Genomic DNA, 26,844 nt, shown 5'->3' with positions numbered 1-26,844 from the left:
TCTGTGTAGAGTTATATTCAATATTACAACTTTTTTGACATGATACTGAAACCCTGTATTCACAGTATTGGATATAACTTTACACAGATAAGGTTAGTAAGCGATTTTATCACACTAAAATCACGTTAACATGCATATTGTTTATGTCTTGTGGCTTTACTTTTGAAACAATGTGTTTTTTAGCATTTATGGACTGACTTCATTCAATTCCATTGTAAGTGCCTCACTGTTACTGCTTCTTTTAAATACATGAGGAGCGAGTTGAAATTATTTTTATTATTATTTTTAATACATTTTATTATTATTTATTTTATTACTTTTGTGGTAATCAACATATTGCTACAAATACTGCTTAACTTAACTCAGAATATTCCTTTAATTTGGTTTGAATTATATTTTGTGTTGAAACCACTCAAGTCTTGGCAGTCCGATCGAATAATGAATCAATAATTGCATATGTTATCATTTTCAGTTCTTTCATCATGATGGAAATGGAACACATTATGCACATTCCATTGTGGAATACAAGCTGTGTTTCAATTCACAGGGTCCCTATGAAGTTTTCACTGCTACCTACTCACTGAGCATGGGATATCTGTTGAAGTTTACTTCACTTGACAAAAAAATGTGTTCACTTGGAATGCCCTGCAACGTCATCAAACACAGACAACACTTGAGTCGCACAGATTTTTACTTGAGTTTCAAGTAAGATGACACAATGTACTCGTGTAAATACATATAAATGTAATAAAAATAACACGCTAACTACCACTCCTGGAGTCGTGAGTTCGAATCCAGGGTGTGCTGAGTGACTCCAGCCAGGTCTCCTAAGCAACCAAATTGGCCGGGTTGCTAGGGAGGGTAGAGTCACATGGGGTGACCTCCTCATAGTCACGATTAGGGGTTTTCACTCTCAATGGGGTGCGTGGTAAATTGTGCGTGGATCGCGGAGAGTAGCATGAGCCTCCACATGCGGAGTCTACGCGGTGCCATGCACAACGAGCCACGTGATAAGATGCGCAGATTGCCTGTCTCAGAAGCGGAGGCAACTGAGACTTGTTCTCCACCACCCGGATTGAGTAACCGTGCCACCACGAGGACCTACTAAGTAGTGGGAATTGGGCATTCCAAATTGGGAGAAAAGGGGATAACCTAACATCCATATCTATCTATATATATACATATTTAGCCTATATAAAATATCCACGTGTATCCTTATAAAACATTTCTATATATTTATCCAGACTTGTAACCCATAAGTTAAATGACGGTTGCTGTTTACTATAAAAAATAAATGTTATTTTGTTGTTTTATAATATGTGTATCTTTTTAACCGTTATATGACATACTGTTATAAAAACTGATGTAACGGTTGCATCTTATGAGCTTTGCACACATGCACAACCCATAGAAAGCACACCTGAGGTTAATTAAGCTTAATTAAAACGCCAGCATCTCAAACCCCTTTTGTATATTTTATTTTAGCATTTATTTTAGCCATACTACGTCAGTACCTTGATGGTTTGCAATGACTGGTGGGTGAATTTCCCTCCACTTCCGGTGAAGTGATTTATTGATGTACACTTATTCCCTATGCCATTTGGAGTGCCCTTCCAACTGAACATAAACTCTACCTTCAGACTGGAATCTCACTTAAGATGGCTGAATACCGTGGTAAGTCCACTTTGCACGCCACTATCGGTCAATTGGAACGCACCTACCTGTTCTGTATATTGTGGCAAATGTAGTATTCCATCATCAAGTATCTCATGCATATAGAAAAAGTGCATAATGTGCACAGTACAGAAATGTAGTATGCTAGTATGCTCTTTTGTACACGGCCATTGAAAAAAGTGACAGATCAGAGGAGAAAAGTCAATACAAGCACTTTATGTTTGAGTAGGCCTGTACACAAACTCTTTACCTCACAAATATACACACAATCAGCACTCACATTCAAGCACTGGCCACCCACTCATTCCTTCCCTCTCTTGCCATGCTTGGCTTCATATTTCTCCATTACGCAGGTTTTTAAACACCTCTTGTACTCCTATTAGAGAAAAAAGAAGCAGAAGAAGAAGAAGTTCTGCACTATTTATCCCGTCAGACTATCAATCAATGTCGCTCTTGCTGCCCCGTCTTGGGTGCAAAGACAGTGCTACACGGCCAGCCATTTGTCAAAGCGGCCCCGAAGGCTACGCATGGATGTGTCCGTGGAGGATGGCCTGTCGTCGGGCCGACATGGATGAACGAAAGCGCTATGCAAATTAGCAGCTAATCTGTGGCGGAACACAGGCGCGCCCGGCTCGCAGGTTCCATTACTCCTCTTTAGCTTGGTTGATTATGATTAAACTGATGCCTGCCGATCGGTTTTAACCCTTTTGCCCGCCAAAAAAGCCGCCCAGTGCGGATGCTTCTGTTTGGCTGGAGGCGTGTGGAAGATGAACTGTCTGTTTATATAAATAAACACGCTAAGTTTGAGTCTCAGGCCTCAAGTCACGATGGTTCCCAGCGGAATCAGCAGTTTAGAGTGAAACTTCGCTCTTCAATCTTATGATAATGTAATAACCATATGAAACAGGGGAGAGAAGGTGGAGGGAAGGCTCAGGTTTTGTTTTGGCACACTCCACAACACCTGACAGACTTTTAATGTATTATTGAGACAGTCTCTGTAATGTAGGCCTACATAGGAGAGACTGGGGCTAGTTGTGACATGAGCAAGAGGCCACATCCACACTAATCATAACATTGACCGTTTTCAGTTTCATAATGTTATCGTATTCCAAAGTATGCGGCAATGGAGAGCTTTTTTCGAAACGCTCCATATTGGTGGTGAAAAACCTGTTCTAGTGTAAACAAGAGGCGTAAATGTAGCAAAATGAATAATGCGTTTTAGCCTTTAAGTTTTCTCTAACAGTGGTTTCCTCCAAACTAAAGCCACGTCCACAATAATACGTTTTAATTTGAAAAATAGAGCTGTCAAAATTAACACGTTATGGAATTAATTAAAAAAGTTTAACGGGTTCATTTTTTTTAATCACAATTAACATATTTACCGTTAATACAGCATAAACCAGCAAAAACACTGGCTGGGCCAGGGCAGAACCTTTATGATTTGTCCGCCCGGAGTCATCACACCGATGCACACAACACAAACATACACATCAGTGATTCAGTGCCAGTGATAAAGTGATGGGGAAAGGAACTCTTAAGGCTATTTGTTGTACAAGACAAGCCTAGATGGAACTTGTGACAGAAATCAAGTATTTTTCAGCATAAGTAAGGCGCATTTTAATTACCACAGAAGCACGGCAAGACTTAACTATTACCAAAACGCAGAATTAAATGTTTTTGTCTGCAAGCGCTTTTCATGTGGAGTTCAAAGTGGAGCTTGACGCTGGCGCTGACGCCCTGATGCGAATCATGAATGCAGCTTCACAATTGCTGTAGCAAAGCGTATAGCCACAGTCTGTCGGCTGATTAATATTATAGAGGATGAGAGTTTATGAGATTTAATGCCCAATGCAATGAATATGTAACCTATGTGGGGACTAGTTCTTTCAATCAGTTAAACACCCACTTAGACTTTGGGAAATGTTTAATGTTACTTGAATTGGTGCTATCTTTATACCGTGGAAGGCTTTGTTTGGAAAATGCTAATAAAGCACTCTATTGTTACATATTGTTTGTTTTTTTTCCTGAGAAATAAATAAATGCATTTTGACAGAAAAAGAAGTATATTTAGAGTCAAATTTCATTTTTATTGAAAATGTATTGATTTTGCTATGTTTACACCTCTCATCCACACTTGAAGCGCATTTATCTTCATTAAAACGGAGACGTTCGAAAACGCACACTTTGGAAAACGATGACATTCGAAAATGGAAAACAGAGGAAACTAAAATGGATTAATGTGAATGTGGTCTAAAATGACAATATTATCATATATTTGTTTAGCTGTTGGGTAAACAAGTGGACACCATACACCCAGACTAGCATAGATTCAGGCAAGCACCAACTATATAATGAAGACTGAAATGTTAAATTGTGTTCTCAGAAAAAAATGAGTACTTTTCAGAATGCCAGGCTATTGGGGCATGTTGTCACAAAAGGTCAACGTGTGTTCAATGAACTGCATCTTTTTCCTGGATAATAATGTGCAATAGCTTTTTGTCCTGTATGTGCCTGTACAGCAATTTAATTTCAAAAATAAATCATTTCTACCCTGACAAATGTTCACTGGAGTACAAAGTGTGAAAACTAGCCTCAGTCTCCCCTATTTGTTGATCTGGGATATAAAACTTTTTTTTTTTAGTTTATTTAATATACTGTACATTCAAAAAAAAAAAAAAAAAAAAAACATCATGGAAATTTCAATAATTCTATCTATTGTAGAGTCTGAGCTCATCTAATGTTAGATATAAAGTCTTGTTCTCTTTTTGAAAGGCCATGATTATGTGTCTTCAGCAGGACGGCACGGTGGATAAAACAGCAGAGTAATGAGAGATTGAGAGAGAGCCACGGAAGCAGAGATGTCTTGATTGATGGGTTCCATCATTCAACGTCCCCTCTCCACATCGTCAAGAACGACTGACTGTAGAGTGTGTGCGCGCACTTGTCAAGTAAAGACAAGGTCTGGTACTTACGAAGCAAAGACTTTAGTAAAAACATGCTCTAAGCAAGATTTTGAATAGCGACAGAGTGTAGATAGATATTAAACAGCCTTTTCGTTTACATTTTTTATGCAGTGCACACACTCCACTATTTGTGTTTTGTTTCCAACCCCATTATCCTGTCCAATGTCCATTGTCTACTAAAAATCATACTTCAGGTTTTCTTTTACTCATAAACAACAGAATCTATTTGTGGATACAGTACATAAGCACTATTACTCTGATCGCTGTATGCTTTCCCATACAATGATGTGAGCACTATTGTTTACTCCATAATGGGGAAGAGGAGAAGAGAGAAAAGAAGGAAATGGGAAATGTCAAACACAGAGGGGGATTATCTTCATTTGAATTTGAAACAAAGAGACCAAACATATTTAAGAGCGTCATCCTTACTTCTCCTCCTTTAAAACAACAGCATCAGCCTCTCTGTCCATTCATTTCCCACTATAGTCCGTGACATGACATAACTTCATTCTCTCAATAGACTGACACGTTGTAACTTTATTTTCAATTTGTTGTGGCACTTCAGGCAGTCATGATGACTGGTATGTTTTACTGCCACCTGGTGGATGAATAGATGATAGCACTGATGATCCACACAACTGTGTTCTTCCCAGTGAGAGGGAACGTGTTATTAAGAGTCTCACCACTCGGGGGCGCACTAGAACAACAAAAAGCCAACTGTTTCTCAGAATTGACTCTTTAAAAATAGTAAAACGCATTAGAAAAGTCTTTTGTATTCCAAAAAGTTGCTAATACTTGTGAGTAATGGCTGATTGAGTTGTTTTAATGATGAAAAGCACCAATAGTTCTTAAGACATAAAATCTGATTTTAATAATAGGCCAAATGCCTGAAATGCCACAAAAATGTCCCTTTACAGTTACTCATGTCAGGCCAAATAAAGTTTCCCAACAGAAGCTATAAGATAATGATTAATGGACTGTATGTTCTGCAGACTGTGGAACAGCAGATATTGGCTGGCATGAGCGTGCTACCAAAGCCAGAGCCCAGCTGGCGCTGGACAGCCCCTATACGCCCTTTGAGTGGGTCACAAAATGTGGCTTGCGCTTATTTAATCCCCATGTGTATGAACTCTGCATATTCTGCCCTGTCGCCAATACACAATATGAACCAATCAGCCCCTAGACAGACTGCAAGTCCTCCTTAACACACCCAGCTAGGGCATCGGTCAGCCATTAGTATCCCTAAACCAGCCTAATCGAACCAGTGAGCATCCTGGCATCAGACTCTACTCTGGCCATTGTCCCTGTTCAAACTACTGCCAGATCACAGAGCCAACACTGGTATTACTTCTCCAAAAGACATGACTGAGTGTCTGCCCTCTACTGGAAAGTTGTGTGTACATGTCTTTCTTTCTTATGGGGGAGACCGGGGCTAGTCGTCACACGGGGGAGTTGTCACAAGTACTATTTCTCAGTAACAATAAGGTTTGGAGTCAAAAATCCAATTGCGCAAATGTGAGGTTTTTTTTTCTTCCAGAGGTTTTGTAAGCTAGTTTAAACCCCTATTATTTTTTTTATTTTTTTTTGTGATTTCCACCCTACAAAGAACAGTTCCACTATAATCAGTGGTGGAAAGAGTACTGATAAAAGTACTGCTACTGAATAAATAATTAATTTGAGTACAAGTAAAAGTACTGAGAAATATTATGACTCAAGTAAGAGTAAATAAGTAGTTTGACGAAAAACTACTCAATTATGTTAAAGGTACTTTATGAAAATTATATTATATATAGTATATACGCTTCCATTTTTAGAACATAAAGACATTTTTGTTCTTGAAATAAATTGATGCTTCCTTTCACCAAGGATGCATTAAATTGATCAAAAATACTGCCAAAATCATTAATTGTAAATTATTATTATGGTTTGAAATAATTGTTTTAAGTGGTATTTATTCAATTATTAATTTACCTGTGATGGCAGACATATAGTGTGTCACCTATTCCTTACAAAAGCATTCTAAAGTGCTTTTTATAAAAAAAAATTCTTATTATTAGAACAATTGAAAATGGTTGTGCTACCATGTGGAAATCCAAATACAGTGATTTTTCCCCCATTTGCTGAAGTATTGAGTTCTTACAAGTTACTTTACACTTGCAAGTCAAATTTGGTTTTAAAAATAGGCAGAAACACATTTCTCCTGAAATTCTATTTTCTCCTAAAGTCTGTTGTTTTAGAAAGATGAAGGCTATTCCATGCATTACTGTTTTGAAAAAATAATCTCTAACCAGGATAGAGAGGGAAGTGGACGGCCAGATTCACAACAAAAAGACAAGTAAATCATAGTCTCTAGTTTGAGAAACAGACTCCTCACTGGTCCTAAACTAGCAGCTTCTAAATGCCAAAGACCTGCATTGCTGCAAGAGGATTCTTAGACAGACAGAAAATTTTAAGAATACAACATTTATTAATAGAAATAGCCATTTGTAACATTCTAAATGTCTCTAAATCATCTCTAAACTACATAATGTGCATTGTGACTGAAACACATTCCTATTTCAGGTTTATTCTCATTCATGTATGTCCAAGTATTTTAGCTATTAAGTTAACATACTGTACAAAACTAATATAATGCAATACCACAGAGGAGGAAATTTATCCAGATATGGAATGAGCTTATTAAGCAAACTGTTATCAACTCCTACATGCCAACTGAATAAAATAAGGCAAAAATAAACATTTCACACAGTGTTTAGTGAGAGATATGATTGATTCAAACACTAAAAGTGGTTGTTCTGTATATATATATTATTGTATTACAGTTGAAATAATAAAGTCTTAATTAACATTATCGTTATTTAACATATTGAGATATTATTATTAAGTAAACTGTAGCATTTGGTTACATTATGTTTTGTCATACCTTCTTTATATAACATCCTTCCCTTGTGCACTTTTAGCCTCTAGAGGGTGAAGCTTTTCAGATAGATAAACAGCAGCACAGGGCAAGGAAGTTCAGTACAGCACCATGTGCCAGGGGCGGACTGGCCATAGGGAGAACCGTGACATTTCCCGGTGGGCTGGCAGTGAAACGGGGATGCGTTATGATTAATGGTCCGTGAAAGGCTGAAGAGGGCCCGCTATATGCCGAAGGGGGCCGCTATATGCAGAAAAGGACAGTGACCGCTAGGACATTTTATTTTGAACAGGAGGGGTGAACGGTTACGGAATTTAACGTGGGAGTACAATACCAAACTGATGCGGATTGATAGAAGTGGAGAGTCTGTGCGCGCTATGGTGCGAGGAACTGAATGGCGGGAAAAAATATAATGTTCGGTGAAAAGTCAAAAGAAGATCGCAATGTATGTAATTGTAACTATATCAGATATTATTAATAAAACACGGGCATTTTTGCCCTGAGTCCCTGTTCATTTCTGACACTATTGGCATTGTATCTTTCTAAGGTATTTAAAAGTTTGTTTTAGACATATAGTAGCAAGTAAACAAGATATCCCCACAAATATGTCAAACTACATTGTGTTAATGTTTGACACGGTTAAAACCTTGCCTACCTTACAAACAGGTGAAATTTGATCAGTGGTTAAACGTGTTCAGACGTTTCCCACCTACCTGAATGAACGGCTCCTTTCCAGAATAAAATGAAATATGCAGAAAATCACAGTATTACAGTTCTTGTACAGTGACAGGGCACAAAGTCTTGGAGAAGCTTGAGAAGAGAGGACACCGACGGCAGTTTATGCAAGGTGCTGTGCTCATGATGCTGTACCCTGCAGGCTTCCGTTGTGCCACGCACAGCGCGTTGGAGTTTATAAACAGATTTAGCGCTTATAACTTGCCAATTTCTTCTTCACAAAAAACTTCACAAAAATTCAGAAATATTATGTATTTTTTTGTACTTTCATTTATAATCAACTGAAGTAAAATTATTATTATTTACTTATACTTAAAGATTATAAAAAATTACTCAAGTACTGTAATGAGAGAAGTTGTAATTCATTACTATAATCATATTATTGTTATAGCTCTTGGGTAAACAAGCTAACATAAACAAACCACGCTGGCATACATGAAAGCAAGGATCCATTAACTACAATGAAGACAGATTTGTACCTAAAGGTTTAAATGTGTATTTATATATATATATATATATATATATATATATATATATATATATATATATATATATATATATATATATATATATATATATATGGCACAGTATTAAAACACTACAATTTAAAAAAAAGAAGCAACACACAGAAAAACAAACAACAGTTTATTTTAAACCAGGACAACAGAACAACACGTTTATCTTCTATCATTAATATGAGTAATTATTATGTAATTACTATGATGTTTTATATGATTATGATTAATATACAAATTTAGAGTTTGAAATTAGTAAGAGCAATTTTACTTATATAGACTTAATATTAATATTTACTTAAATAAACTTGTTTTATATAAATGTAAAAAAAAAAAAACTAATTGTATCATTGTCTTTTCTTGACCGTGTTTATGTGTAATAGGCTTAATAATAATAATAATAATAATAATAATAATAATAATAATAATAATAATAATAACATAATTATTTTATGTTATTTTATGTTATATATGTGTTTATTTAGAGGTAATAAGTTGATAAGTAATGTATATGAATGTTATGAAGTATTATCTATTCTTTTTTTATACCCACTGTGATAACCCACCCCAAAATCAATATGCCAACCAGCCCCTCTCTTTTGATAAATGATGTTAGCCAGCTAGCATAGCTTATTACAGGCTTATAAATCTTATATCAAAATATAGCTGATAGCCATCACTATTAACTAAAATTAATATATATATATATATATAAAATCTTGGTATTATTTCTTTATTTCTCGACATACATAGATGTCTTCACAATAACAGATTTAAACATTCAGATGCCCTGAAGAATCAATCAGTGTAGGCCCAGAAACAGCATATTTAGATTTTAGACACTTTTGTGGAAATAATTTCAAAATTACTAGAAATTAACTTTGTGCCAACCAAGCCTTGTAGCCAGCCAACCTCCTCTATATGTATATTGACATTAAATATTCTAATGTTAAGCTTCTAAAGCAGCTTTACAAAGAATATTGTCTAACAAACCCCAATGAGAAAGACAGTGGCAAGAAAAAAACCGTTTAAGGAGATGAGGATGAAACCTTACACAAGACCAATAAAACATTACATCTGCATATCCACAATGAATACAAATGTCTATACCATATACAGGCATTAATTAATATATCACATTAACTATATGCAAATATTTTTTCTTGAATTACATTTTCACGTTTTCTTTTTGAGAGCTTATCCATGTCAATCTGGAAAATTAGGATTTCAATTTAAAATACTATCCATTTCTAATAAAAAATTTTTATAAAAATGAAATCATTGGACCAAGAATACATCTTAAAGTATTAAAGGGATAGTTCACCAAAAAATGAAAGTTTTCTCATCATTTACTCACCCACATGCCATCCCAGTTGTGTGTGACTTTCTTTCTTCTGCTGAACACAAATACAAATTTTTAGAAGAATATTTCAACTCTGTAGGTCCATTCAATGCAAGTGAATGGTGGCCAGAAAGGACATAAAGGCAGCATAAAAGTAACCCATAAGATTCCAGTGGTTACATTCATATATTCAGAAGTGATATGATAAGTGTGGTTCAGAAACAGATCAATATTTAAGTCTATTTTTACTTTAAATCTCCACTTTCACTTTCACTTTCTTCTTTTGTTTTTGGCAGTTCTCATTCTTTGTGCATATCCCTTTAAAGATTCAGTAATTAAAAAAAGAAACAATAAAGCAAAGGAATTCTACAAAGTCTGAATCAACAAGTTGATACAACACCACCCCAAGCAACAAACCCTCCTGATTATAGAATATCAGATTCCAAACAGCCATGAACATTTACAGTATGTCCACCTACACATTAGACAGAAATGTAATATCAAAAGCTAACCAAGTCATTAATCCTCTACACCCAATCCAGGTATATATTTGCTTTTGTTCTATTGTTTTGATGTCGCCATTGCTCTGTTTATTCAAGCACCAGAGGAAGGAGTGGCCCAATTGTGTGTGTGAGAGAGAGTGTGTGGCTCCAGAAGGGAGGAGTCATGCACCTGTGAATCTCCACCTGGCTGCCAGAAAGAGCGAGATAACCAAGCCGGAGAGGAGGCAAAAGAGAAAAGAAAGAGAGAAGCAAATTAAATTCAAGAGAAATCAGTTTCAGGGCTCCAATAGGGCGATGACCACACCTGCTGGACTCAACTGTACAAAGAACTGAAATACTGAACAGTGGGATAGTGAACTCTGGAAGGCAGATAACAACGTCTCAACGGACATACATTCACCTGCACAGGTGAGGTTTATTACCAGAATTCACTGGGGTAAAAAGAACTTGCCTTAAGCTCCATAAACTGCCATACAATTAATGTTGCAGTTAGCTTATTAATTATTCTGTTATAGATACAATTACTCTATGCTACTTGTTTGGTTATTGCAAAGGGTTAAATTGCAGATTAAATGGAAATCGTTATTAAGTTCTAGATGTTATAGAGAATAAAGCATGCTTATAGCTGTGTATTTTAATAACCTTTGTACAGAGACACATTAGATTACACATTCATAGCAAACAGTGAACCTTTATCAATGACTAATCGTGCGATCTGCACAATGTGGAGCCCGTGATGTGTGTGGTGGGGGTTTATTGCAATCAAGTGAACACTTTGAAATGCAAAACATGTCCTGCAGTTGTGTTAAAAATGCAAGTTCAACAGGCACAATGAAAGACTTTGTACAGATTTTGAACTTAATTATAAATACTGACAAAAAAATAAAATAAAATAATGGGTGGGCCTTTAGGCAAATTTCAAATTAAAATGGGTAATTGGGATTTAAAAAAACGTATTTTGTTCACAATAAACTAAGCCTAAGAAGGCTAGACATCTATTGTCGCCACATTAAATTCTAATTGATATTTCGGATTTTACAAAAATGTGCATCATAACTGGGTGGACCTGCATGTGCCCATGCACCAGCCTATCTGTTTTTTTTTTTTTCTCATATGGGGCCGGATTCACGAAATTTTCATAAGAATAAAATTTAGCTTAACTACTAATTTCTTCTTATTTTTCAACTAGGAAAAAAGTAAAGAATATTTTGTATTCCTGAAAAGACGAGCCATGTTGTATATCTATTTCGCAACCTCATACAAATTATTAAAAGTTGTCATGAGACTATATTGAGATTTTTTTTACAAATACGGCCCCTTGTGTGAGAGTAGAGTAACAATTATTTAGAAGCATACCCTCACCGATACAAAACCTGAGTTTTGTGATGCTGCTACTGTACACAGCCAGGCCTTTTGAAGTCAAACACAGGAGCATTTTACACTCTGTGTTGATGCTTTCTGCTCTCTGACATCAGGATTCGAATGAAAGGGAAACAGTCTCAACTCTTTTGCAATTCCTCTGGCCTCAGCCTACCTGCGTTTGCACCACAGACAATGTCTTCTGCCAGTCAGCATTTACCACACAACTCTCAAAACATGACTGTTTCCAGAGTGAAGCTCTCCAAGGACTTCCAATTAACACCTGATGTTCTTTCCAACAACCTAAAGGAACAATTAAATAACAGAAATGTCTTCAGAGAGCTACTGTTGAAACTAAATGGATCGCTCAGGACAAAATAATTGATCCAGCCTGATAAACATGCTTTTTAGTTCACCTAAAAATGAAAATTCTGTCATCATTTACTCACCCTCTTGTTGTTCCAAACCTGTATAACTTTCTTTCTTTTGTGAAACACAAAAGGAGATGCTAGGCAGAATGTTAGCCTCAGTCACAATTCACTGTCGTTACATCTTTTTTCCATACAATTAAAGTGAATGATGACCAGTGTTAATTTTCGTAATTTTTTGTTTAGGTCCTATTTTTTGTCTTTTGACAAAAATGTGCTTTAAATTTAGTCAATATTTCATCAAGTCATTTTCATTTTCATTTTGCAATTTGACTAAAATGGCGTACAATTTTAGTCGACAAAACATAATAATACAATGTCTCAAACTGTAACAGACCAAACCTTAACCAAATGTAAAAATATTTACAATTAAAAACTACTTACAATTATTGAAAAATGTTTTAAACATATTAAAGGTTATGTAATGTTAACCAATGCAAGAAAACTGTCCTGAAAACCTGAGCACCTAAAATAATAGCATTTATTTTGCTATAAAAAGAAGTATTAGCAAGACATTACTCTGTTGTGAAATACTTCACGTTTAGACAGTTTAGGATATTGCATTATGTGTAGTGCATTTTAAGGAAATGGCACATTCACAATGCTAATTATGCATTTTGACTAGCGCGTAACCAGTGTTGGGTAAATTACTCAAAATAAGTAATTCACTACAAATTACTAATTACGTTTCTAAAATGTAATCAGATTACTTTACTGATTACTTCATCTAAAAAGATTAATATTTTACTTTTAAGTTACGTTCTAAATAACTTTTCCTAGAAAAGTTAGGAAAATTAGGAATACATTTCAAATCCAAAATGTCCACCTTATTCATTGTCGCACACCCATCAGCTGTCACAGAAATGCTAACAGATGTACATATGAATTAATATTTAAATGTATTATACATATTACTTTAGCACAAGTAATGTACTTAAAAGTAATTACTTTAGTTGAAAGTCAGTAACTGTAATCTGATTACAAGAATTTTAAATGTTATGCGTTACACTACTTTTTTATTAAAAGGTACAATTACAGCAACTAAATATTTTTAATCAGACACAACCAACACTGCATGTAACTTAGTTCAAGTTCACCTGTTTATTCGCTTTATGGATTACTTGCACAACTGCTTCCGCGTTCTAAGCAGTGCGGCTCAGGTGTTTCCGGTTACATGGGAAGGCAGATTATTTCTTTTTTTTAGGGCTTTCAGTTGATTAAATCAATAAATCATATTTTTGGTGCTAACGTGACATCTCAATTTGATAATTTGCCTCTAAATATATTTTTTCCTTTCCAAATGTAGCTAAACTCAGCTCCTGAATAATAAACCAAACATGTATAACCAGCAGCAGGCTGGCCGTCTCATTAACACGCGTTTCATTCACTGATGATATTTCATACCAGTTGAGATTCAACTATGAATTCCACCATACAATGATTGCAAATGACTTTTCTTTGGATAAATGTCCCAGATGTTTTATTTATAAATACATTAGCTGTTATCTTACTCTGACCATGCTTTAAAAATCACTCACAGTTGTATTATCAAATTAAATAACTGCGTTAAAATATATTTAACCACACTACATATATTTAATCTATTTCAAACGTTATAACTAATCTTTAGCAGCTCTTACTTATGCATTTGCATTTCAACATTTATCGATATACAGTACATATCAATGAAACAGTGACACAAAATAAAGATTAAAACATACATTTATTAAAATAGTTTGATGCATGCGTTCATCGGGTCTCTCTCCCTCACACATGGAACATAGCAGTGACTGAAGCACATAGTTGTTTAATTCAAAGAGCGCCGCTGGTGCCGACACCCTTTATGTCTCCTTCCACCTTTTGTCATTTGCATTTCGAGCTGATCTGTGGTTAAATGTCTGGTACAGACCTCTGTGTGAGGAGAAACAGTGAAATGCACTTGGATTGGAGTATATACCAGCCATTGCTCTCTCAGATCGGCTCGGCCTGTATTAAAGCTCTGAAAACTGTTCTTCTACTGAATTTTGAAGAAGCTGTACATGGTAATGTTCACAATATCTCTTCTCCCATCTCTAAAAAGATCCGTACTTTAAAATCCTCTTTTGAACACTCATTTTAAGTGGCTTTCGGGAACTAGGCCACTACGATGCATGTAAACACATTCAACCGGAAACTAGCGGGCCGCATTATTTCAAAGCGGAAGTACGTCATGAGGCTCAGTGCAAGTAGTCCATTGTCTGTACAGATTAAAGAAATATTAAGTTTAAGTTGTGGATATACAGGTAGCTGATAAATGTTACATACAGGATGCGTTAGAGTGAGGTACTGAATTATTTAAATAATTTCTCTCTAGAGAAACAAAACAAAATACATCTCATATCTTGCAATATTTTTTCTCTTCATACATTCATTAACAGTATGTTTTAACTAAAACCATTTGATTATCGTCAAGATGCGTCTTTTTTTGTTTCGTCTTTGTTATCGTTGACAAAATCAAAAAAGAAACATTGTCAACGAACATTTTCATCTGTAATATCGTTGACGAGATTAACACTGATGGTGACTGAGGATAACATTCTGCTTAACATCACTTTTAGTGTTCCATGGAAGAAAGTTGGGTATGGAACAACAAAAGGGTGAGTAAATGATGGCAGAATAATGGCAACAACAAAAAAACTATCCATTTTCCAACTATCCATGTGCTGTTACTGATTCACGTGACGAGATAAATTAGATGTCTGAATTAGTTGGTGGCTCCGAAACCACTGTCCATACATTATCATGATCTATCAATCTTATCAAATCCTGGAAGAGTATTTAGGTCACAGAAAGTTCGGGGTCATTAACTTGTTTCGGGAAAGCACTGGATTTGTCCTTTAAACAACGAACAGTTTTCTTGACTGCTATCACCATCTTTATATTCATATGAAAAACCACAAAACTAGATTAAGATTATTGGTGAACAGTGACTGTTCTGTTGTCCTAACAGCATGGACTACACGACTGAGGCCTGACACAGGAGGATATGCCTTGCGTAGGAGTTTCTCTTGCGTGCGAATCCTTCCATATCCAAATTCTGATAAAATAACAATGCCTATGGCAAAACTCATCTGACATTAGCAGGACATCAGAGCAGTGCTTTGACAAACCTCACAATTAACATTATAAACTGCTCAGCCAGCATAGTTTAAAAGGCTGTGTTGCATAACCGGTTTCTTTCATATTATGAATCACACGCACCCCGCACTTGTGCTGATCAAACTGCGCTATAAATGCACGTTAAAATCCAATGCTTCACATGGTTAGTGCAGTAGACTGGCATAACGTCTTAAACAATCATTTACAATATGTATACTTATAGCTTTTCAGTTATGTAATACAATATGGATAATGGTTTGGGGCCATTAGGATTAACCAGAGCTCCCTTTCAGGTTAAATGCACTGAAGTTCAAAAACATAGCTGTCAGGTTGAAAGGCACCTGATCTGTTTGCTCTCATCAACACAAAAGCAAGAGCAAGAGTCAAAGCCCTCAGTGAGAGAACAGAAATTAGCATGCCGTATGAAAATGACCACTCTGTTGCCAAGCAACCGGCAGTCAATGGCCAACTCTTTTTCTTTGAACGTGTATTGCCACACAGTGCTGCACCTAAATACGACTGTCAGTGTGGGAGTTTATATGTTGGAGGTTATTTTTACCCACCGAAGTCTGATTCATCTGGTGGTGTGATCATGCACAGTAAAGCGGTATAATTTTCCATGATATGGCAATGTAAAGCATTTGAAAGCATTTGTGTGCATAGTTGTCCATCTGTAAATAAGTGTGTGGTAAACACAAAATATGCTGAAGTGTCATTCAAGTATGCATTGGGACTGTGTTCCACCATGTATATTCAAGGCGTGCTTCCTTTCTTTATAATAATTTAATGGTTTACATCAAAGAAGCTGTTCTTGCTGTTGGCATTATGGACCTTAAACTCTCTCTGGACTGTGAACGCTTTCTCCACAACAGCTGTTTAATTCGACTGTATAATTGAATGAGATTTGCGAATGCGAGCAAAACAACAGCACTTAAAATATTATGGCCTATTATCTGAAATGATCAGAAGTACTACCAGAGGTCATCACGAATGTGTTCATCCAAGAATCCATATCCAGGTTCAGTGCAAGTTAAGCTCAACTGACAGCCTTTGTAACATAATGTTGATTACCACAAAAAATAATTACGAATGGTCTGTCCTTTTCTTTAAAAAAAAGCAAAAATATAAGTTACAGTGAGACACTTATATGGAAGTGAATAAGGGCCAATTTTTTGAGGGTTTAAGGCAGAAATGTGAAGCTTATAATTTTATAAAAGCACTTAAATTAATTCTTCTGTTAAAGCTCATGTATTATTTCAGCTGTAAAGTTGTTTAAATTGATGTTTTTACAGACATTTTAGGGTTACAACGTCATGGCAACTAAGTTGTAATATTGGCTATAACTTTACACAGAAAAGGTTATTAAGCGATTTTATCACACTAAGATCATGTTAACACACATATTGTTTACATCTTGTGGCTAGAATTTTGAAACAGTGAGTATTTTAAGGTTTACAGTTTGGTCCCATTCACTTCAATGGACATACATTCACCTGCACAGGTGAGGTTTATTACCAGAATTCACTGGGGTAAAAAGAACTTGCCTTAAGCTCCATAAACTGCCATACAATTAATGTTGCAGTTAGCTTATTAATTATTCTGTTATAGATACAATTACTCTATGCTACTTGTTTGGTTATTGCAAAGGGTTAAATTGCAGATTAAATGGAAATCGTTATTAAGTTCTAGATGTTATAGAGAATAAAGCATGCTTATAGCTGTGTATTTTAATGACCTTTGTACAGAGACATATTTGATTACACATTCATTGCAAACAGTGAACCTTTATCAATGACTAATCGTGCGATCTGCACAATGAGGAGCCCGTGATGTGTGTGGTGGGGGTTTATTGCAATCAAGTGAACACTTTGAAATGCAAAACATGTCCTGCAGTTGTGTTAAAAATGCAAGTTCAACAGGCACAATGAAAGACTTTGTACGGATTTTGAATTTAATTATAAATACTGACAAAAAAATAAAATAAAATAATGGGTGGGCCTTTAGGCAAATTTCAAATTAAAATGGGTAACTGGGATTTAAAAAAACTTATTTTGTTCATAATAAACTAAGACTAAGAAGGCTAGACATCTATTGTCACCACATTAAATTCTAATTTTACAAAAAATATGCATCATAACTGGGTGGGCCTGCACGTGCCCATGCACCAACCTATCTGTTTTTTTCGCATATGGGGCAGGATTCACAAAATTCACAAAAAAATAAAATTCTGCTTAACTACTAATTTCTTTTTATTTTCCAACACACATATTGTTTATGTCTTGTGGCTATAGTTTTGAAACAATGAGTATTTTAACATTTACGGACTGGCCCCATTTCACTTCCATTGTTTGTGCGTCACTGTAACACAGATATTTGCTTTTTTTAATAGAAAAGGAGGGGCAAGTCAAAATTAATTTCTGTGGTATTATGCCACAAATGCTGTTGATTGATGTTAACTTGTATTGAACCAGGAATATTCCTTTAAATTCAACCCAACACTGAGTTATAGGCCTGCACTGACTCCACAGAAATCCACAGAAATCTCCATAGATTTTCGGAGAATTGGCCTCTTGCCTGTTTGTTAATTAAATACTTCCAGGCCCATTCAAAGGGATAGTTCACCCAAAAATGAAACCTCTGTCATCTTTAACTCACCCTCATGCTGCTCTAAATCCTTATGAATTTCTTTGCTTTTTTCTGTTTCTGTTTAGCTTCAGTCACCATTCACTTTTATTATTTTACTATCTTAATTCCATATAATTAAATATTTTATTATCTTGATTCCATATAATTAAAGTGAATGGTGACTGTGGCTAACATTCTGCCTAACATCTCCTTTTGTGTTCTTTGGAAGAATAAATGCCATAAAACAACATTTTGTTTTTTCATTCTTGGTTGAACTATCCCTTTAACACATGTTAGCATATTTAAATAAAATTCAGCAGAATTGTACAGATTTTCCCCACAGTCACCACAGAAGTGTGCATATTCTGTGTGGGCATAATTATAGTCAAATTAAGAATGCTTTCAGTGTGAACTGACAATACAGCAACTTGTATCTACACATTTATGTGGAAATGTTCACCTACCACGTTATTATGCAATACAATACAAGTTCAATAATATTCAATACAAGTTAAGCTCAATCGACAGCATTTGTGGAATAATGTTGATTATAGCAAAAAACAAATTTTGACTTGTCGCTTGTTTATTCAAAAAAAGGAAAAATTCGGAAGTGAATGGGGCCAGTCCATAAATGTTAAAAATACACACTGATTCAAAAATACAGCCATAAGACATAAACATTATACATGTTAACATGATTTTAGTGTGATAAAATCATGGATTTATTGGTGTACAGCATTTACCAGATTACAGGGTTTACTGACATTACATTGCCATGACAAAAAATGTGCTAAATTTAACATAGGATAACTTTAAACAGATGCGGTTATTAAGCGGTTTCATCACACTAAAATCATTTTAACACATGTATCTATACTTTTGAAACTATGTGTATTTTCATGTGGACTGGCATAATTTACTTCCATTGTAAGTGCCTTATTGTAACCGTAATTGTTCTTACATAAATGAGAGAAGAGTCAAAATATTTTTTTTGTGGTTATCAGCATTATGCCACAAATGTTGTTAATTGACTGTAAGCAGTCATAAACTATCAGATGAAATGCTAATGTAGCTCCTCTTTGGGTTTCCTTTAGCATTAGCATGATTTCTGATACAGCATATTTAGCAATTCCATTCATAGCACGGCACTGAGCTTCGGTTTAGCATGTGTGAAATTTGAGGGCTGTCACCGGAGCTCTACATGTTGAAAACCTGGCATATCTCTACCATATGGTGCTAATTGAATTACACTAAAAAATTCAGTAGCAGCTACCCCAGCTAATGCAAGACACAGATCTTTCTTTAGCGATAGCCTCAGTAAACTCCCTCTGAGATATCATCTTACACATTATAACACTATTCTTATTTCTTGTGTTGAGAAGAAATGGCTGGACAACTAGAAGTTTACAGTAATGTTTCTTATTAGGGCCTTCTGGTGCGGATGCTGGTGTTCCAACAAGTCTTCTTGACTAGCTTGACAACCAACTTCGCCAGCTAGATTTTGCACCAGCACTAACCAGCATAAACCAGCCTAAGCCAGGGCCGGATTAACCATATGGGCAATTGGGCACATGCCCGGGGGACCACATCCCAGGGGGGCACCATACAACTGCAATTTTGGAAATGCATAGGTCTTTTCAAATCTTTTAGTATGGTAAGCTCACTATACAGTACAGCACATTGAATTTTGTACTTTAATGTTTATTAAGTTACGTTTTTCATTATCACTATCGTCAGGAGTAAATTATTCTCCAGAGGTCCTGACTGCTGCTAAAGCAGTGCATAGACAGCGCTGTCTTCCTTGCAACTATCAATGACACTCAATTTGTTCATGCCCAGTGGCAAAAAGGAGTCTTTATCCGGCCCTGGCCTAAGCAGGAACAGCAACACAAGAAGCCCTTTCCCACTGCAGGAACTAAAGCCCGTTTTAGGTACTTTTACTCGGAACTACTACTTTTCATCATTTTTACACATGAGGAACTCTTGGTCACTTTTAGCCATTTAGAGGGACATTTTGGGCTAGGCACTTTTTGGGAGAAGAGGGACTGTGGGAGGTGCTGCAGCCTGTTATTGGTAAAACATGTATGATGCACAAAGCATTGAGAAACACAAAGAGTCGGCAGCTGCCATGAGTACTTGTAACTTGTAGCTGCTAGCCTGCTACTCAGATGATTGTGCTAATTTTCCAAATCCCTTAAAAGAAGTAACATTAAACCAACAAAGTATCTGAGTCTCACCTGTTTCACATATGTGTGTGGGAGAGGTAAGCAGAGCTGCTGCGTGACTTCAACGGGAGACGTGCTTTGAGTTTTCATTGCAAATAAAGTGATTTCTGGATTAATACATTGAATTTTTCCTGGGATAATTGACATAAATAAGATGTTTATCAAGAGTGGGTAATTGAAATATATTATAAATTTAACCGTCATGAAATTGTAATTTACATGAAAGCATTGCATGCCTGTTACAGCATGGTAAAAAACTGCATCAAGAAATCAATGAGTGCATAGTCCAGTACAATATTTTATGTTGAGACATAAAAGCCTTTATTGTAAAAGACTGTGCTGATAAATAGGTTTATAGTGCATTTTCAACATGTTTTCCGCTGAATTTAAACGTGTGCTGCATGGTTAAAATAGGCTGAGTGCCTCATCTCTCCTCTCACTGTGGCTTCAGGTACGCAGCACCGCACGGCTCAATCAACCAGTGTAAAGACTGTAACCTAAAGACAGTTTGTGTAAAACAACCCCAACAAAAGAAAAGGTGTTGTTGATTTTGTTGTTGTTGCTACTGATTCACATGTGCAAACAACGTCAGAAGAAAATCAGTCAACACTACGGGAGTTCCTTTTGTATGTGCTTCATCTAGAAAGTTCCTAAGGGGAAAGTACCAGGACTGTACACACTTTGAACACTTTACTAGGAACACTATGGTCCTAATAAAGTGCCCGACGTGGTCTTCTGCTGTTGTAGCCCATCCGCCTCAAGGTTACAATTGTACAGAGTGGTTATCTGAGTTACTGTAGCCTTTCTTTCAGCTCAAACCAGTCTGGCCATTCTCTGTTGACCTCTCTTATCAACAAGGCATTTCTGTCCGCAGAACTGCTGCTTACTTGATGTTTTTTTAATTTTTGGCACAATTCTGAGTAAACTCTAGAGATTGCTTTGCATGAAAATCCCAGGAGATCAGCAATTACAGAAATACTCAAACCAGCCAATCTGGCACCAACAATCATGCCATGGTCGAAATCACTGAGATCAAATTTTTTCCCCATTCTGATGGTTGATGTGAACATTAACTGAAGCTCCTGATCTGTATCCGCATGATTTTATGCACTGCACTGCTGCCACATTATTGGCTGATTAGATAATCGCATGAATAAGTAGGTGTACAGGCGTTCCTAATAAAGTGCTCTGTGAGTGTATGTGGGAAAGGGATAATGGAGGTCAATCACCAGTCCTCTTTATCACTTCTTTCTATTTGCTTTTCCCTTAAACTTGAATTGAATTTAAAACCTCTCATTCTGTTCCCCTTTGCAGAGCTGTCAAAGTGTGTTTAAGTCTCAATGGCAACTGCAGAACCTGCACCTGCCTGGTGGAAACTGACCTTCCTGCGTAAGAAGAAATCAGAGCCAAAGGTGTTGTATGAAATCCCCGGAGAGCACAGCAGCAACACCGGGGAGGCACCAGACACAGCTGCGGACAGCCAGTTTAACACCCGCCTGGAACGCATTGTGGACAAAACAGCAACAAAGGGACGCCATGTGAAAGTCTCCAATTCAGGCCGATTTAAAGAAAAGAAGAGGATTCGTTCGACGCTAGCAGAAAACCCTGAGCTATTCCCTGAAAAAGAACCTACTACTAATGAGAATAATAAAACCGGAAAGTAGAGTCACTGTGTAAACATATTAGCATGTGGGTAAAGCAGTTGAGAGGGCCTCGGTCTATGCAGCACTCTTCCATTGACGACCTCCACAGTTTACAGTCACCTGAGGCTGAGCTGCCTGAAGAGAGAAAAGGAACACTAAATTAGTGAATGATCTATTCAGATTTTTGGGAACAAAGAGAGCTACAAGCCTAATGATCAGGTTTCTGCACAGTAGGACTGCAACCTAATGTTTTTTGTTCAAATCACTGTGGTTGAAGTGTCGACATTTAACCTCACCGAAAGGGAACCAAATGAATCAATACCAGAACAAGATATTAACAGTAATGACAGTGACTTGATTATTTTAGCATCTTTTCTTATATTTTATGTGGTGCAAAGTACAATAGCAGCTACAGCACTTTTGATCTAGAAGATTGAAGAATTTATTCAGGAATATTATCAGAAATAAGAGTATGTTACTATATCAAAATACCATATGGACTGTTATTCTAATCATTACTGTAAATCTATAGATATTCTCTTTGAATCCCAGTACATGCAATTAGCCTGTTTGTGTCATGACAATCTGGAATAACAGTTGCTACATGTTATATGGCTTCCAAACCACCTGCTAGACCAAAATGTCATTTGTTTTGAATAAATGTGCCTGTTGCAATTATAAACTATTCTACGTCTGTGGTTCTACACTCAAAACAATTTTCTTTTAAGATTTACACATTTCACTTTGATTACAAAATTCAATCAAATTGAACTGAGTAATCTTTAATATATATATATATATATATATATTTCAAAAACTAATTATTTTAAGTTTTGTTAACTTAATTTTGTTACGTTACACAATTCAGTTTCATGGAATTTTGTCATGAAATTGAAATGTGTAAATCTTAAAATAGGCTTAAGTATTTTTGAGAGTATGTGTATAGGTATAAATTATTATCTCTGGTTTTAAAGGTTGATATTTATTGTAAAGAGAGTTTATAAAATTGTATCTAAACATGGTGGGGTTTTCTGTTTTAATTATTGTGCTTTTTTATGTTTAAAGAATTGTCAAATGTTTGCACAATGACTAATTTAAATTAGTTGTTTGCTTGACTTGCATTTTAAACTGAATTTTGCATAAATTTACATTTGTGGTTTTTAAATATGCCTGTATAGAAAATAAATAAATGCATTAATTAACGCTGCTGACTGTTTCTATGTATATCTTGTTATATAGAGTTTATAACAGCCTATTTCGCCTCTTTATTAAGTCAACTGTTACTCTTAAATTCCTTTCAACATAATTATTCTCGTCCAGGGCAAAACTCAAAGTGGGCGGGTGAATGATCAACAACACATCTGGGAAATTTTATGAACGACCTTACAGTAAATGAGTGATGCAATTGTTCCATTTGCATTTTAGTTATTGGTTTCGATGGAATGAAACAATGCTCTTTATGCCCACGAGTCACGACAGATGTGTTTATAAAACTGTCTACTGATAGACATATCATTTATATTAGCTTAACCTTGACATACTGCATAAGTTTGACTCTGTCTTAGTCAATTGTCGTATTTCTCCTCATTTGAAATCATCAAAATGACAAAATACTTCAGAAAAAGACCCAAAAACGTGTTTCGACGATTATTTCCCTACTCTTCGTGACCGCATTTCAATTAAACTGATGGGTCTATGATGTGCCTGCGCGGAGTAACACGAAGCAAAAAAGCTGTGGCGGCAGGATACGTCTGAGTTGCACTGCGTCCGTATATAAACATAAACGCGACGTCATCACCTGCAGTTTTCTTTCTTCTCTCAGCTGTTATTTGACTGTCGAGCGATTCCCATCTTCGCCGAAATGGCCGTGTGAACAGCAGCCTGTCGACAGCGCGCAAACTCCTCAGTGCATCAACATTGTGCACTGGCTCAGTACATTTACTGCAAAATGGCGTAAGTATACTTTCAGTTATTTTTGTCTTAAAATGTCGTCTCCGTCTGCCGGTGAGGCTTAAGAACCAGCTCGGGTGAACAATGAAATGGTCTGCTTTATAGTTTACTCAAATGGTAATTTACAAACATTTTAAATACATTATTAACCGCTGGGTGCGGAAAAGTCTGCGTGAACAATGTCATGACAACCGTCACGCGCTCAGCGCGCGCCATGTGTCTGACCAATCGTCGACGGATTTGTAATCGTTTCTGTTTGAAATGAACTTAAAAGTTGTTAATTTGTAACGTCGATATAACTTCAAGATGCATAGCACCTTTAAGTGCAATAAACACGAATAAGACACCTTTGTTTTGGCTTTTTTTCCGTCACTGCTTGTCCTCTATAAAATGGCGCACGTTCCTGAAAAAGGAGCGGCGATTACATGAAATGGCGGTGTCTTTTTCGACCGTGACGAAAGCAATAGCGCATTAGAGTCTTTTTTTTTTAATTATATTAAACATTGTTTAAACTAATTTTATCCAGTTTCTGCTGTTAATGATGGTTTGCGTTTTATTAAATTGAGATTGAAATTTTATAAATAAACTCCTACCAGCTGACAGTAATGATAGTGACACGTGGTGGATGACCATATATGGGTTGACGCTTAGGGCGTGACGAATGACGTTATTGTGAGCCAGGAAGACCAAATAAGGCTTTGCCATGATTGAACTCTTGTGTTAAACCTGCTATTACTTAAGTACTAATTTGTGAATTTTTCATGTGAAATATCAACTACTATTGATAACTCTTTTTCTTTTTTTCAGGTCCTTTGTGGAAACTCACACCTTTGCTGTACCCGACAGCACGAAATTGTTTGAATTCTCTGTAGAACACTCATTGATCCCTCTTGAAGTAGACAGCCATGTCTTTGATAAGCTCACGGTTTGGCCCGGCCGATATGGAGGCCCTTCTTTGGGACCCTTCATCACCGATGGTTGACCCTCTGGAGTCCTACCTGGATAGAGATGATGAGGTTCTTCCTCTTGGTGGGGCTGAATCGCCCCTCTCATCTTTCTCTTCCTCTCCACTTCCCTCTCTCTCCCCACCCTGCACTCCTCCCTCCTTTGAGAGGGGGGAGAAGGCTGGGCTCGTCCAGCCATCCCTGTCCTGGATCTCCTCAGATGAACTGTGCCTAGACAATGATTGCACAGGTGGTGGCAAAGGTGAGGTCTAGAAAAGTTTTCAAAGTATATATCATTGATCTCTAGATTTAGTATGAATATTTTAAGCACTCCGTTATAATGTTAAAGCTTTTATTTGTTTTTTTCCCCCCCTCAGAGCATTCGTTTAGTGAAATGGATTGGATGACGGAGAGAATTGATTTGAGCGAGTTCGATCTGGACTCGCTCATTGACTCCTATGATTCTGAGGATCCGCCCAGTTCCCCTGAAGAACTCATTGCTTCTCTTGAGTCACAGATAGAGCTGGATTCCCTGCCCTTACCTTCTGAAAACATCCCTTCACCCTCTTCACTTGCTCCTGTCCATTTAACTCCAGCTTCTGTGTCTGAAATAGATCAACTTTCCAGCCTTTTATTCACTCCAGTTACCACACCTTTAATCTGCTCAGCATCTCCTGAAATGGAAGATTCCTCCTCTGTGGTCCCTGAGCCACAGTCTGAGCTTGAGATCAAGTCAGAACCAGCCTCCCCAGTCCCATCCCCTTCCACACTTCCACCCGAGTCCCCCACTGACACTCTTGAGCTTGGTTGTGAGGTGGACATCTCAGAAGTCCAGAGTCCATCCCCCATTGAGCTGCGGGTGCCTAAAATTGTCCTGTCCCTCTCCCCAACCCGCATTGTTCTTGTACTTGCTCCCAAAGAGGAGGTTAACGTGATAGCAACTCCTCTGGGCAAAGGTGAGGTGGTTGTGAAGAGTTCTTCAGAACCAACTTCCCCCAAACCACAAACCCCACCCTCTCCTCAATCTCACTCTTCAAGGGTGAAGCCTTACCCTACACCCAACTCCAAGCCAACCCAAGTTCAGCATTCAGAATCGCCCACCCTTGTTGGAAAAGTGAAGTCAGCCAGTTGCCCCAAGGTGGTGGTTGAAAAACAGCTGAAGAAAATGGAGCAGAATAAGACTGCAGCCACACGTTACCGACAGAAGAAGCGAGCAGAGCAAGATGCTCTCCTATCGGAGTGTGCAGCTCTTGAGGAAAGAAATCAAGAACTGGTGGAGAAAGCAGACACCATCACTAAGGAGATCCAGTACCTGAAAGAGTTAATGGAAGAAGTCAAGAGAGTGAGACAGAGCAAAGAATGTAAGATGAGTTAGAATGGATGCAAAGGCTTAAATGCTGAGAGAAATGGACTGTTTCAGCATAGCCTAGAATACCAGCATAAGCAGTGAATACTGGGAAATAAGGGTATTAGGTGTTGGTCCTAAAGCAGGTATTTTTAGAAGGGTAAATTACCTTTTTGATGCTTCCCCAATATTCTTTTTAATATGTCAGTTATGAACAAAGCCTGTTCCTCCCTTACCAGTGTATTATAATTTTTTTAAATTAAGCACTGTATTTCAAATTATTTAGCAGCTCATTGTGTGTTGATGTTCTGTGTCTGTAATGAAATTCCCAAGCTAAAGTTTTGTGCTGTGTAAATGCTTTAACATTTAAACTTTCCTACTGTTTGTGGTAGACATGTTACAGTGTGCACTTATTAATCCCATGTACAATTTGGGAATATTTTGTCATTTTATGGGCCTATTATGTATCATGTAGCTTGAATTTTACATGAGCAAATAAAGTACCTTTAAAAAAACACCTGTTTGAATGACTGTCTTT

General features: G+C 36.7%; 2 protein-coding genes across 2 annotated transcripts; both read left to right on the top strand.

The window, feature by feature from the left end:
- Positions 1 to 9,336: 9,336 nt before the first annotated feature.
- On the top strand, positions 9,337 to 23,270 carry LOC127451430 (proline-rich protein 15-like protein A). The gene is made up of 2 exons (XM_051716144.1): positions 9,337 to 11,057; positions 21,739 to 23,270. The coding sequence occupies exon 2, from the start codon at positions 21,765 to 21,767 to the stop codon at positions 22,086 to 22,088; it is 324 nt and encodes a 107-aa protein (XP_051572104.1). The 5' UTR covers positions 9,337 to 11,057; positions 21,739 to 21,764; the 3' UTR covers positions 22,089 to 23,270.
- A 586-nt stretch (positions 23,271 to 23,856) lies between these two features.
- LOC127451404 (cyclic AMP-dependent transcription factor ATF-4-like) lies at positions 23,857 to 26,780 on the top strand. Its single transcript, XM_051716098.1, has 3 exons — positions 23,857 to 24,020; positions 24,825 to 25,223; positions 25,339 to 26,780. Exons 2-3 carry the CDS (start codon positions 24,923 to 24,925, stop codon positions 26,334 to 26,336), a joined length of 1,299 nt encoding a protein of 432 aa, XP_051572058.1. The 5' UTR covers positions 23,857 to 24,020; positions 24,825 to 24,922; the 3' UTR covers positions 26,337 to 26,780.
- The last annotated feature ends 64 nt before the right edge of the window (positions 26,781 to 26,844 follow it).

Source organism: Myxocyprinus asiaticus, chromosome 14 (assembly GCF_019703515.2).
Source record: "Myxocyprinus asiaticus isolate MX2 ecotype Aquarium Trade chromosome 14, UBuf_Myxa_2, whole genome shotgun sequence".
Classification (NCBI taxonomy): Eukaryota; Metazoa; Chordata; class Actinopteri; order Cypriniformes; family Catostomidae; genus Myxocyprinus; species Myxocyprinus asiaticus.
This window is presented reverse-complemented; position numbering and strand designations above follow the sequence as displayed.

Bases quoted from the DNA above. Each gene is read 5' to 3' on its own strand.
- LOC127451430 (XM_051716144.1), top strand. From the start codon at position 21,765: ATGGCAACTGCAGAACCTGCACCTGCCTGGTGGAAACTGACCTTCCTG.
- LOC127451404 (XM_051716098.1), top strand. From the start codon at position 24,923: ATGTCTTTGATAAGCTCACGGTTTGGCCCGGCCGATATGGAGGCCCTT. The intron at 25,224-25,338 runs GTGAGGTCTAGA...TCCCCCCCTCAG, and splicing joins TTGCACAGGTGGTGGCAAAG to AGCATTCGTTTAGTGAAATG.